This window comes from Triticum aestivum, chromosome 2B (assembly GCF_018294505.1).
Source record: "Triticum aestivum cultivar Chinese Spring chromosome 2B, IWGSC CS RefSeq v2.1, whole genome shotgun sequence".
In the NCBI taxonomy this organism is placed as follows: domain Eukaryota; kingdom Viridiplantae; phylum Streptophyta; class Magnoliopsida; order Poales; family Poaceae; genus Triticum; species Triticum aestivum.
In genome coordinates, this window is record NC_057798.1 from 474,012,327 (window position 1) to 474,026,619 (window position 14,293).

The 14,293-nt window shown below is 52.7% G+C and overlaps 1 protein-coding gene across 1 annotated transcript; it reads right to left on the bottom strand.

Annotated features, from left to right (window-relative positions):
* Positions 1-8,450: 8,450 nt before the first annotated feature.
* LOC123045538 (protein NRT1/ PTR FAMILY 4.3) lies at positions 8,451-12,449 on the bottom strand. The gene is made up of 5 exons (XM_044468621.1): positions 12,155-12,449; positions 11,821-12,038; positions 10,733-11,176; positions 9,616-9,731; positions 8,451-9,522 (listed from the first exon to the last, which is right to left on the bottom strand). Exons 1-5 carry the CDS (start codon positions 12,258-12,260, stop codon positions 8,664-8,666), a joined length of 1,743 nt encoding a protein of 580 aa, XP_044324556.1. The 5' UTR covers positions 12,261-12,449; the 3' UTR covers positions 8,451-8,663.
* Positions 12,450-14,293: the final 1,844 nt, after the last annotated feature.

Here is a 14,293-nt window from a genome sequence, read left to right on the forward strand (position 1 = left end):
CGAAGTACATACGGATCTGAATGTTGCAGACCCCTTGACTAAAACCTCTCTCACAAGCAAAACATGATCAAACCCCAGAAATCATTGAGTCTTAATTACATGATGATGTGAACTAGTTTAGTGACACTAGTAAACTCTTTGGATGTTGGTCACATGGCGATGTGACCTGTGAGTGTTAATCACATGGCGATGTGAACTAGATTATTGACTCTAGTGCAATTGGGAGACTGTTGGAAATATGCCCTAGAGGCAATAATAAATTAGTTATTATTATATTTCCTTGTTCATGATAATCGTTTATTATCCATGCTATAATTGTATTGATAGGAAACTCAGATACATGTGTGGATACATAGACAACACCATGTCCCTAGTAAGCCTCTAGTTGACTAGCTCGTTGATCAATAGATGGTTATGGTTTCCTAACCATGGACATTGGATGTCGTTGATAACGGGATCACATCATTAGGAGAATGATGTGATGGACAAGACCCAATCCTAAGCCTAGCACAAAGATCGTGTAGTTCGTATGCTAAAGCTTTTCTAATGTCAAGTATCATTTCCTTAGACCATGAGATTGTGCAACTCCCGGATACCATAGGAATGCTTTGGGTGTACCAAACGTCACAACGTAACTGGGTGGCTACAAAGGTGCACTATGGGTATCTCTGAAAGTGTCTGTTGGGTTGGCACGAATCGAGACTGGGATTTGTCACTCTGTGTGACGGAGAGGTATCTCTGGGCCCACTCGGTAGGACATCATCATAATGTGCACAATGTGACCAAGGGGTTGATCACGGGATGATGTGTTACGGAACGAGTAAAGAGACTTGCCGGTAACGAGATTGAACAAGGTATCGGGATACCGACGATCGAACCTCGGGCAAGTACTATACCGCTAGACAAAGGGAATTGAATACGGGATTGATTGAATCCTCGACATCGTGGTTCATCCAATGAGATCATCGTGGAACATGTGGGAGCCAACATGGGTATCCAGATCCCGCTATTGGTTATTGGCCGGAGAGTTGTCTCGGTCATGTCTACGTGTCTCCCGAACCCGTAGGGTCTACACACTTAAGGTTCGATGACGCTAGGGTTATAAGGAATAGATGTACGTGGTTACCGAATGTTGTTCGGAGTCCCGGATGAGATCCAGGACATCACGAGGAGTTTCGGAATGATCCGGAGGTAAATATTTATATATGGGAAGTCCTGTTTTGGTCACCGGAAAAGTTTCGGGTGCTATCGGTAACGTATCGGGACCACCGGGAGGGTCCCGGAGGTCCACCAGGTGGGGCCACCGGCCCCAGAGGGGTGCATGGGCCAAGTGTGGGAGGGGACTAGCCCCAGGTGGGCTGGTGCGCCCCCCACCAGGGCCCAAGGCACCTAGGGTTTGGGGAAGGGGCGCCTCCACCTTGCTTGGGGGGCAAGTTTCCCCCTCTTCCCCCCTTGGCCGCATCCTAGATGGGTTTTGGGGCTGCCGCCACCCCTTGGGAGGGAACCCTAGATGGGGGCGCAACCCCTCCCCTTCCCCTATATATACTTGAGGTATTGGGGGCTGCAAACACATGAGTTTTCCTCTCCCTAGCGCAGCCCTACCTCTCTTCCTCCTCGTCTCTCGCAGTGCTTGGCGAAGCCCTGCTGGAGTGCCACGCTCCTCCACCACCACCACGCCGTCGTGCTGCTGCTGGACGGAGTCTTCCCAACCTTTCCCTCTCTCCTTGCTGGATCAAGGCATGGGAGACGTCACCGGGCTGCATGTGTGTTGAACGCGGAGGTGCCATCCGTTCGGCACTAGGATCATCGGTGACTTAGATCACGACGAGTACGACTCCATCAACCCCGTTCACTTGAACGCTTCCGCTTAGCAATCTACAAGGGTATGTAGATGCACTCTCCTTTCCCTCGTTGCTAGATTACTCCATAGATTGATCTTGGTGATGCGTAGAAATTTTTTGATTTCTGCTACATTCCCCAACAACGAGTGCCAATTAAATCTGTCCATGCCCACGATAGCAGAAAGGTCATTAGGGGAGAAAGCTTCCTTAAAGGTTTCAACAAACCCCACGAAATCAATAGAGTTAGAGCGGACCAGATCTTTGATTTGGTCGCGGCGCCCCCTAGCACCGAACCCTCTAATATTCCAGAATAAGGCCCTCATTTATAAGATAGGTTTTTAATGCGGAGACTCGACCTGCTAGGAGCCGTGCATGATTTAGCTCGTTTATTCATTCCCCTCCTGGATAATTGGGTTGGGGCTGGCCACTACCAGCTTCCGCACCCGCCTCCGCACCCTGAGTACTACTAGAAGCAGCAGCCTGCGAGGCAACAGCCTCTTTGGCTTTAGATATGGCCGCCTGAGCCATCTCGTTAGCCCGAATGATTGCGAGAAGAGAACTAGGAGATCCAACAGAAGTATCTACCACCACTCCCACGTCCGACATAATATTTAAAAGAAGATCATCTAAAAGAGAAGGTAAAACCAACCGAACCGGAGAAGAAACAGAAGAGGGGACGGGGGGAGTACCTGGTGGGGGAAGATCCTTCGCCACAGCCCGCTTCTCCGCCCGCTCCATGATAGAGCCACCCGAATTAGCCACCCGCCTGCTTTGCGAGCCGTGGACACAGGAGACCGAATTGCAGGCGACCGAGCAGCAAGAGAAGCCGGAGGAGGGCCCGAATGAGACATAAACCCCATATCCTTGTCGAGACGACGGCAAACCCCGGTCATGGATTGCTTCGAGCCCGACGAGTTCCTGCTCTTAGCCGAGAATTTGCGCATAGAGGATTTCTTCTTCCGCAGGGACTGGGATCCCACCATGTCGCGGACAGGAGAGGCAGGAAGATCCTCAATTCCCGAGCGAGTGGGGGAGAGCGGCCGGACTGGAAGGTTAGAGCAAGCACCAGACACGGGGGTAGCTAACAGAGGGGGGTGCTTCAGCATATCATCACCAGCAGCAGAAACTATCGGGGCAACAGAAGGGTTCGCCACATCCTCACGGGGCGCAGTACCAGAGGGAGCTTGGGAGTGAAACAGCTCACGTTCAGACTCAGCCAAACCATCCCACTCAGATTGGGTGAAGCGGAGATTAGATCCATTGCTTTGATTAGTACCACCCATAGATCCATCCCCCTCCTTATCATGATTGTCCGAAGGGTTAGAAGGGGGGAGGGGGAGGTGGAGCCTGAAAAGTAGCCATCCCCTCCACCCGCACCCGAAGTCTGATACCATTGGGGAAGGGGAAGATATCAATCGTGCCATGCACACGCTCTGGATCCACACACCAAACCTTCATCCTAGCAGGGCCAACCTTGTTCAGGGAATCCTCATCCACCTCCATGGGCTTCCCAATCAGAACCCCAAAAGCCATGAGAAAGGCAGACGAACGAAGACCAGCAGGCAAGTCATCAATCAGAACCCAAGTCTGGGAGAGAGGCCCAACTGCCGTACCATTGCAGGATGCCGATTTGACAGAGACCACCAGTTGGTTGAGGGGCAAAGTGAAACTCGTATATGAAGCAATCATCCGTAAGCACTCCTTGGAGGGAAACACCACCGAAAACTCATAATCAGAGATCTGCACCACTTGCCAATCCCACCCTGCCTCATCCCAAATGCGAAGCCCTTCAAGAAGAGTTTGGGGCGAGATCTTTTGGTCCTTCACCGTAACAATCGCAGCATTGGAAAGAGCGGGCGCCATTTCCAGGACAGGCAGATCACTATCGAAAGCGAAGAAGGCGCAACCGGGGAGGCCCAAGCCAAACTGAAGAACCGAGGGAGGCTTCTGCCTATTCATGCAGTTGACCGTGAGGTGACCATCGGAGCGACAGATCAAGCAGAACGGTGGGTTGGTGCATCGAGATTGGAAATGGCCAGGCTTGTGGCAAGCGAAGCAAGTGAGCGCAGAGGGGTTGCTTTGGGAAGTAGAGGAGGGGAGGGGTTGCGGAAGCGACGAGGGAGGAGGAAGCAGCCCGTCACCCACCCCCGAAGAGGGAGGCACCCCAGAGGATGGGCTGGGGGGGAGGGGGGCGACGCACCGGCTCTGCGAAGGACCGGGGCAGCGGACGAGATCCAGCACCGACACCAGCCGGGCGAGGAGGAGGGGGGAAACGCGTCGGAGCAGACGAGCTAAGCCCTACGCCGGAGGCAGGCAGGGAGCCAGACGAAGAAGAAACCCCACTACCGGAGGCCGCCGCCGCCTCCCACGGGTCCAGTGCCGGAGAGAGGGAGGGGCCAGATCCAGATCCTTGCGGACCAGACCCAGGCGCGCGCTCCCGTTTCGAGCGTTGCATCCACTCCGGACCCGCAGCCCAGGCCGCGCGGTCACGAGCCACCTGCTCGCGCACCGCCTGCTCCGCCTCCAGCTTGGAGCGGAGCGAAGCCTCGAGCTCCAGATCCACCGCAAAAGCAGGGGAGTCCTCACGGCGACGCTTGCTGCCCGAGACCGCCTTGTAGGAAGAACCCCGCAACTTATCCATGGCGAGCACCGCAGTGAAAGGGAGGAGAAGGGGAGGAGGAGGGCTAGATCTGACGAGGCGACGAATGGGGAGACGGTGACGGCGCAGATCGGAAGAGGAAGCCGAAAACCCTAGAAAAGGGGGAAACGAGCCACGGGGTATCCATATATAGCCCGACCGAGCCGTGCCCACCTGGGCCCGACGCGTAAGATGGGCCGAAGAGGGTTGGGGAGCAGGGACCAGACCGAGGGGCCTAACTGGGCCGGAAGAGACAAGTGGGGGGAATTCATCCACTGAAGAGAGAGGGGTTGGAAGAGTAGGCCCACTGGGCAGCGCCAAAGCAAAAGGCCCAACAGGCCCAAGCGGGGGACCGGCCCGTGTCCCACTGGCCACCGAGGCGAAATCGAGATCTAGGGCACACGACGCCAGCGCCACCACCGCCGCCGGCGACAAGGCAGCCGAGGAGAGAGCAGGAGAGAGGGATGGAGAGCCTCCGAGCTCCCCATCAGGAGCACCGTCCAGGATCCCAGGATCAGGAGAGGCAACGGAAAACTTACCAGACTTGCGCCGACGGCGAGAAACCCGGATCCAGCCAGCGTCAGGCTATGCCGCAGCCACCGACCGACCCCGGCCACTAGGGGCAAACTTACGGGAGCGGGGAGCGACGAGGGGTGGCGCCACCCCCCCAGGGCAGGCCGAAGGGCATCGGGGGGAGGAGGCAGCCGACCGCAATTCCTCCTCATCGGACGCGAGGGCCCAGAAACGAGATCCAAGCGCAGGCAGCGGAGAAGGCCGCGGCGAGAGCACCACCGGCGAGCAGGCAGGGGAGGGGAGGGAGAGAGCACCGGCGAGAGGGGAGGAGGAAGGCCGAACCACGACCGGCGAACGGGGGAGGGGGGCTGGGCGACTGGGGCGAGATGGGGAGGAGGAGGGAAGGGGATCCATCGATGATCATACCAGCACTCAGGTCGAGTAAAAGAAATAACCAGCACAAGAAGTTAGTTCTCCCAGTTGGTTACCGTGGGTGGAAGTAAAATCAAGAGGTTTGGAGTTCAAACCCTACCTCATGTATATGCTTTTTTGACGGGTTAAAAAGTAAAAAAATGGGCCAAGCCCAGGAGGGAGGGATTTGGATTGGTTGTGTACGCCTACGCTCGTACGTGTCACATACCGAGGTTGGTATACCTTATGTTCAAATGACCATGTTGTCCTTATACGATTTGTGAGGGGGGTCTACCGAAGCAAGCCTCTAACTTTTAAATACATCCGTTATAATTAGGATCCATCACTGATCAGCTGAGAAGTACTACTATCTTTCTTATTGTTTTGATACTTTAGTGGATTATTAGCTACGATTTAGAACCTGTCTTCATAGATGGAGGAAAAGTTAAACAGTACAATTGCAAGGATGGAAAACCAGCTTCACGAAGAGCAGAAAGAAAGGCATGCCGTGGAGAATAACTTGAGGGAAGAGATTCGTGCACTGAAGGATAGCCTGAAGAAGGCTGAAGAAGAGGCCAAATCTGGCAGCAGTTGCATCATTCTGTAAGATGGTGTCCTTGGACAAAATTTGCAGCATGTATGAATTCTGTATGCTTTGCTTCCTGGAAACTTCGTAACTGCTCGTGGTACTTATCGAGCATAGTGAAGACCTGAACAAGATTTTGTTTTGAATATGTACATCTTGCATGCATTATGTGTTCTGAAATTTGGTTTTCTCTTGTTTCATGCCAAGGGAGGTTTGTGCTCGGCCATTATATTATCAACATCCTATCTGTTGCTTAATTCACTATTCCATTGCATATTTCCATGTTGACCACCGGTGTCTGAAATAAGTTTACTTTTTTTTTGAAACGGAGGCAAAATTTTTGTCTCATATATTAAATAAGGAGGAGAAAGAGTTTGTTACAACACACACCCAAATTACGGCATGATAATTATTCTCGCAATAAAAAAGACCCTAGTTTCTTTGCCCCAGCTTTGATCCAAAGGTTTGCCTCGTCTTCAATGATGCTGAGCAAGATTTGCGGAGGCGCGCTCTTTTGCCTGAACACTCTTGCGTTGCGCTCATTCCAGATGACTCATGACACTAGCATGGTAATCGATGCCTTTGCTTTTCTGTCGGTGGTGCCCGTGGTGCATGTGCTCGCCCAGCAGGCATGAACGGAGTTAAACAGGTGCCATGTGGACGTGTCCATGTCGTGGATGCGAAATTTTTGAATAGCCTTGTTCCAAAGCCTGAGAGTGAAGCGGCATATGAAGAAAAGATGAGGGCCACATTCCTGCACCCGTCGGCACAAGGGGCAAGGGCCACAGTTAGGCCATCCTCGCTTCTCCAATCTGTCAGTAGTCCAGATCCTATCCTGAAGCGCGAGGCAAGCAAAGAATTTTACTTTTGGTGGGCCCAAGCCTTCCAGACCATTTGGTCCATGGAGGAGAGGACCAAGCCCAAAAATTGTGCCCTGTAAGCGGAGGCCGCGGAGTAGTGCCCAGATTCCGTGTGCTTCCATAGGATGTCATCCTCGGTGAGCTCATCCAGGTGCACCTCGTGCAGTAGCGTCCAAAGGATGAAGAATTGCGCAACATGCTCGATGGAAACCGATGCGGGCGGTCTGATTTTGAGGATCCACGCGTTGTCCTTGAGGGCCTCCCATACCTTCCTGTGCTTCCGAGAGGAAGTCTCGTAAATGAGCGGAGCAATGTCTTTGGGCTTGCGACCAAGGAGCCAAGGGGAGTCCCAAAATGGAGTCTTCGCACCGTTCCCAACCGTGATGGTGGTACATGCGTAGAAAAAGTTGAGGTCCTCCTCATCGCACGGGTTCCCACTCCCGACCTACAACTGTGTGGGCTCCTTCCACTCGTACCAAGGCCACCGCAAATGCAAAGCCCGCGCAAACTTGTTGGTGTTGAGGACCTTGAGTCCACCATAGGCGAGCGGCCGGCTGACAACATCCCAATTGACCTTGCACTTTGCCACGGATGTCGTATCCGACCCCGGCCATAGGAAGGCCCGCTCAAGCTTGTCGATGTTTTGCAGAATGGTGGGTTGTATGACAAGTGACGTGATGAAGTAGATCACTTGGGAAGCGAGGACCGACTTAACAAGGGCCGCGCGGCCAATGGTGGTGATGTTTTGGCCGTCATATGTAGTCAGTCTACTTGCCACTTTATCGACAAGAAATTGTAGGTCGGCGAGCTTCAGCTTCCACACATATAGCGGGAGTCCCAGGTAGCGGAGCGGAAAGGAAGCCCTGACAGCCAGTAACCCTTGCGTGATGTGGCCCAAGTCAAGGTTGTTGCACCGAATGGGGACCATTGAGCTCTTATGGAAGTTGGTGCAAAGGCCGGTGACTTCGCCAAAACCTCGCAGAATGGCCCCGAGGTTGTCCACATCTCTTTTGATTGGCGCTACAAACACAGCCGCATCATCCGCATAAAGAGACGTTCGCGCCATGACCCCTCTCCCTCGGACCTTGTGAATAAGGCCCTTCCTTGTCGCCACATCAAGGATTTGCTTCAATGTGTCAATAGCTATCACAAAAAGGAGGGGAGAGACGGGGTCCCCTTGCCATAGTCCCTGGCCATGCTTGATGGCGGTACCAGCTACCCCATTCAAGAGGATCCTCGAAGATGAGGAGCATAGCAGAGCCGCAATCCACTCTCAAAATTTGCTTTGGAAACCTCGCCTCCGTAGGAGGTCAAGCAAGTACTCCCATTTGATAGAGTCAAATGCCTTGCGGATGTCCAACTTGAATAGGAGAGAGCGAGTCTTGCTCGTGTGCAAGCGTCGCACAAGGTTTCTAACATACATGAAGTTGTCGTGGAGGCTCCGCGTTTTGATGAACGCACTTTGAGCGTTGAAGACGAGGGCGGACATGTGCGGGCCAAGCCGGATAGCGAGCACCTTCGCGATGATCTTGGCGATTGCATGGATAAGGCTAATGGGCCTAAAGTCGACGATGCTCTTGGCGATTGTACCACCTTCGCGATGATCATGGCGAAATAAGTTTACTGAAGACTATGCTTTGTGGTAGAACTAGCATACATATGCTAATGTACTTCCTTAGCCATGCTAATGTACTTTCTATTCCTTATCAAAGGAAACCTTCTTCTTAACCTAGCACTTCTTTCCCCATCACTATTTTTCATGCATTTCTACATATATCTATACGCATATACAGGTTCAATCTCCATGTAGGTCTTCAGCTGATCTCCTTGGCATCACCCTCTGCTGCAATCTGAGCTGAGGCAGCATCAGAGCCATCGGCACCAGAGTTGTACCACCTTGCACATACCAGGTAGCAGAAGAAGTTGAGCACGCTGAGCGCAGCCAGCATCCAGTAGAAGAGGTCCAGCCTGTCCTTGTTGAGGTCGTTGTCGCCGAGCCAGCCGGCGCCGCCGTGCCTCGCCGTGACCCTGTTCACCGTCGTCACCAGCACGGAGCTGAGGTAGAAGCCGAAGGCGTAGGAGCAGTAGGTGAGCGCGGTGAGGAAGGACTGCATGCCGGCGCAGGCCTGCTTGTAGAAGAACTCGATGAGCCCCACGGCGGTGAACATCTCCGACACCCCGAACACGAGGAACTGCGGCACGATCCACAGCACGGACATCCGCGCCCCGGACGCCGACAGGTCGCGGCGCCGGCGCTCGACGGTGGCGGCGGCGACCATGGAGAAGGCGACGGTGCCGAGGCCGACCCCGATGCGCTGCAGCGGGGTGATCCCGGAGCGCGTCCCCGTGAGCCGCTTCATGAAGGGCACGAGCAGGAGCTCGTACGCCGGGACGAGCAGGAGGAGCATGGCGTAGGGGATGGCCTGCAGCGACGCCGGCGGGACGCGGAAGGCGCCCCCGAGGACGGTGTCCATGGCGCTGCCCTGCTGCACCGAGAAGGTCTGCAGCTGCGCGAGCACGGTGTTGAACACGATGGTGCAGGCGAAGATGGGCGTCACGGCGAGGAGGGTCTTGGCCTGCTGCACCTCCGACACCGTGCACAGCCGCCACGGGCTCTCCGGCTTCGTGTTGCCCCCCTGCTCCGCGTCCCTGACGCACGCCTTGTCTAAGAACCTGCGTGCATGGTTTCACAGCATGTCAGTCAGGCCGCAGAACAACTAACTCAGAGCAATCTGCTCACCAGAACGATGGATGCGGCGGCTCCACCTGAACTTGTTGCCGTGGCGGAAGCTGCCGGCGAGGCGTGCCGGCTCGCCAATTCCGACGTTGCCAGGATTGGTAGGGCAGACCTGCTTCCTCTTGGAGAAGGAGGCGACGAACACCTGCAGAATTTAGCAGTTCGCACCAACTTGTCAGTTTTTTCTTTCTTTCAAGGAAACAGCAGGACTCTGCAGCATATTTTTTACTAGCATGTCACTACAAGTTAGTCAGGATCAGCTGCAAATAGCAAATCTGATGTAAATGTTATTGCCACGCAACTGTATCTTGGTTGACAATAAACAAATGAAGGTCCAAATGTACATTTCTGTGTCAAAATGGTCTTAATCTCATTTGACAAAAACAGCATAAAGCACGGCCCAATATTTTATCATTGTTTGCACAGAGAGAGCTTGTCATCTCGAACCAATGCTGAATAATGCAAGTGCACACATTGCACATCAGCACACGTGATTCAGCACACATAATCCGCAGTCAGTTCTGTCGTTATCAGCAGGACCAAAACCATAGCTGCACGCAGAACTGACATCCTAACAGTCAATAAGTCACAAACCTTTAAGAACTGCACCGCAGACACAACTTGCAGAGAGCACATCGTTTCTAGCTTCCCTAGGTGTATCTGACTAGATCTGATCGGCAAGCAAATATGTAAACTACTTGTACTACCTATCATATGGCCCCAAATTCTAGAACTGTTGAATGTGACAAGGTGAGCATAATGCAAGAATAGCTGACTGACTGAATGATGACGAAACTAAATCTACCTACTATTTCAAGAATAGCTAATCTAATCATAGAGTACTAGCTAGAGGGGGGATATAGTAATGTGATCAGATCATTTGTCTTGTCAAAAGTTCTTGCATATACTGCAGTGTCTTGGAAATTTCTGAAAAGGATTTTTTTAGCAGAAAGGAGATGTTTGACATACTGTCATACAGCAACCTGCCACTAACCTAACGGTGCAAACTTCTTCCAATTTTTGAATGCGCAAAGTTTGTCAGAACACAATTTTTTTGTAGGAAAAAATACAATCAACACGTCCGTCTTTACAATCATTGAGTTATTACTGACTTAATTACTATAGTGAAGTGAAGATTATTGTTACCCTTGCAATAGGAGTGAAGATGCTGCCCTGAGGAGGTTTGTTCCGGTAGAAGGCCGCGCCGGACACGAGGCTGATGAGCCCGGCGGCCATGGCGGCGGCGGAGATGCCGAAGCCGACGTCCATCCCGGAGTGCGTCTGCACCCAGACGAGCGCCGTGAGGGCGACGAGCTCGCCGAGGCAGAAGCTGAAGTAGGCGGAGTTGAAGTAGGTGGAGAGGCTCTTGGCATTGTCGGACCCGCCGGAGCTGGAGAACTGGTCGCCGCCGTGCGCGATCATGTTGGGCTTGAGGCAGCCGCTGCCGAGCGCCACCAGGTAGAGCGCGACGAAGAAGATGCTGGACTTGAAGCCCCTGGCCTGCTCGCAGCTGCCGTCCATGGACGCCATGTTGCACGGCGGCGGCTTCAGCTGCGGAAGGTGTGCTTGCACTGACAGTAGTATGAAGCCCTGTTGACAAAACACACTAGTAAAAATCCAGGCAAAACATACTATTTCCGATTTTATATATATTCGGAATGAAAATAGTTTTTTCTTTACTGTTTCGATTCTTCGATTTCATATTTCTATTTCTGTTAAATCCAGGGTTTTAGGGTAAATTACAAACGTTGTCTGCTACTAGTAAAAGCAAGAAGTGCCTAGGATAGTTGAAAGTAGGCAAGTAACACTAGCACAACTTTCTTGGGACATGTTGTTTTCAGGCAAGCCCCCAAAACAACAACAAACAAATTTCCATTGGCGTGTGTAGTTCTAGTCGCTTTTCTTTCAGAGAAAACAAATGATTATCATATCGTTAGTCCCCGGCCATGCTGCGTGCGTTGAATTCAACCTGGCCCCCAAACCGGGTCCATGCATGGTGATAGGGGCTTTTTTATCTGGCCCATCCAAGTTCATCTCCCTTTTCGTGAAAACAACAGTCAATCGGTCGGTCACAAAGGAAAAACACTCTCACACGTTCCATCTTCCTCATCTTCTTGTCTTGAATGGAACACGCGCAGGCCACCCGTTGGTGGGGTCACTGCTAGCCACTCCTTCCTAGTCGAGTTTGTAGTGCTAGGAGTATATAGATTGTGAGGAAGCATAGTGAGGAGTACCGAGAGCTCGACGAAGCCGAAGGTGAGCATGGTCCAGAAGCAGCCGAGGTAGGAGTCGGAGAGGAAGCCGCCGAGGAGGGAGAGGAGGAAGATGGTGCCCACGAAGTTGGTCACTACGTTGGCCGCCTCCGACAGCGGGAAGTGCATCTCCCCGAACACGTACGTGATGAGGTTGTTCCCCACCGCCGCGATCGCCATGATCTCGAACGCCTGGATCCCTGCACATCAGCCTCACCAATCAGCACGCGCGCCATAGATTGGATAGACAATAGACATTGCTCTATGGCTCGTCCGTATAACGAACTAACTTGATGTAGGTAGGAGTACTACGTACCTAGGACGAAGACGGCTGCGCGCATGCCGCCGTGCCGGCCCGGCTCGCACGGGCGGCCCCGCCAGTCGACGGAGACCTCATGCGCCGTGGAGCTCTCAACGTCCATGCTTTCTAGGGGTCAACCGGGTTAGGTAGCAGCACTCGTGCTCGCAGCCAGTCAGTCACCGCTAGTTTAGCTGAATGACGAGCTCTGCTCTGCTGTGCTGTGCTGCGTAGGTAAATGCCATGTTGGTGGTCGGGGCATTATTTATAGGCGGCGGAGCACAGCACGGCGATGACTCCGCCTGCCCTCTCTTGTGGACGGACGAATGCCGAAAGGGGCATTGAGCTAGTGGCCTTCACTTTCACATCGGAATTTCGGGGTCGATATCGGTCCATAGTGGCAGCGCAGTGCAGGTGTGCACTGTGCAGTGCCGCCCGCGATCGTGTGAGGAGCTGCTGAGTTGGGAGGGCCAAAAGGCGTGTGCACACACATGCATCAGATGGCGTCTGGATATGGATATGGACTGACTTGCTCGAATTGTTGGGCAGGTCCATGTGTGTTTTTGTTCTGCTTTGCTGGAAATCGCAACCAGAGGTCAGCTTCCAGGTCAACAATATATTGTTGTTTTTGTGTTGTGGATTGACTGAAGCAGAGACGTTCAGATAGATAGATATAAGTTGTTTCCTGACCCAAGTTTTGACTGAGATGTAGTACTGCTTTGTCTATATTGGTGAGTTCTTTTCTGTTTTTCTGGAAGACTTATCAGTGAGGAGCTTGTTTCGACAGCTAAAACCACAGCCACACGACGGGATAACTACTTGATGACCCCTAAAATATAGTGGAATTGATGTGTTTACCTGTCCTCGTTTCTGGCGCAGACAGTGGCACGGTGCACACGACACCCGTGCAGGTATTGGTTCTCTCTCGGGAGAGCTGAGGCAGGTACCCTAGCTACGTAGTACTCTGTACTCCCAGCACGTACCAGGAATGTCGATGGATGGAGGACCATCTAGATCGTGCAATGGGACAATACATTCGTACATGCAGCAGATCGGATGCCTAGTACTATGAAGGAAATGATTCGGAGTGGAAGTATATTTAACAGATTTTGCACCGCAAGTTGCATGCTACAATATAGATGGCTTATGTAGGAATACTAGCTCCCCATATGCCAAGATAGATAGATAGATAGATAGATAGATAGATAGATAGATATGCCTCCTGATTCTTGGCGTGCTGTTCAAAAAGACGGCAGCGCCAAATCTGATGTTCAAAAGCCCCCCTGCTTTTGCGTACCCTAGCTGGCTGAGCAGAGCAGAGTAGAGATCACAAGGCATAGATTCGACCGTCACATGCTTTGTTCCAGTGACCCCCTTCAACACACAACACAGATACGTACAGTTAAGAGGTGCCAAATCTAGGCTTGTTAAGAAAATGATGATCCTCAACTAGTACTGCAAAGAACCGAACCGTGTGGTAATAAGTGGTAGTAACTCTCCTTCTGAAATTGATCGTACGTTCGTACGTACTGTACTCCTAATAAACAAACAGTATAGAGAAGTGTGAGTGGGCTGTGGGCACCTAACGCGCACGACATGAAATATTCAGGCATTATCCCACGGACGGAAGCACACACGCACACGCGCTTCTTGGTACGCGGAACGGACCGGCCGCTGTGCTGTGCTAGCTGTACGCGAGTACGCGACGGGACCGAAACGGACGATCGACAGGCCAAAAGAGCTCATCGCGGCGATCCGCGGACTTGTCTCCATCCGGCCAAAAAGAAACGGACCAAATCTCCGGAAAAGAAAGAGCGCCGCTGCGATCAATGCGATCCGGTGACGGGGCGCATGAATTGAATCGTCGTCGTCGCCGTGGCTCATGCACGGACGCGTGATGGCGGATAAGGGAGAGGGGATCGATCGACCGGAGACGGAATTCTTTTCTTTCTTTTATTTATCTGGTGATGATGCTGCAAAGCGCGATGCCTTTGTGCAGCTCATGGGTGAGTTGAGGTCGTCCAGCCTTTGGGTCTCGGCCATTGGAGCAGGGGCACTGTGGCTTGTTTATGGGCACAGTGCTTTTTTGGGCTTCATGGCATGGCAGCAGGATTCCCACTGCTGGATATGTACCCTGAGCATATGGGGACTCTGTTC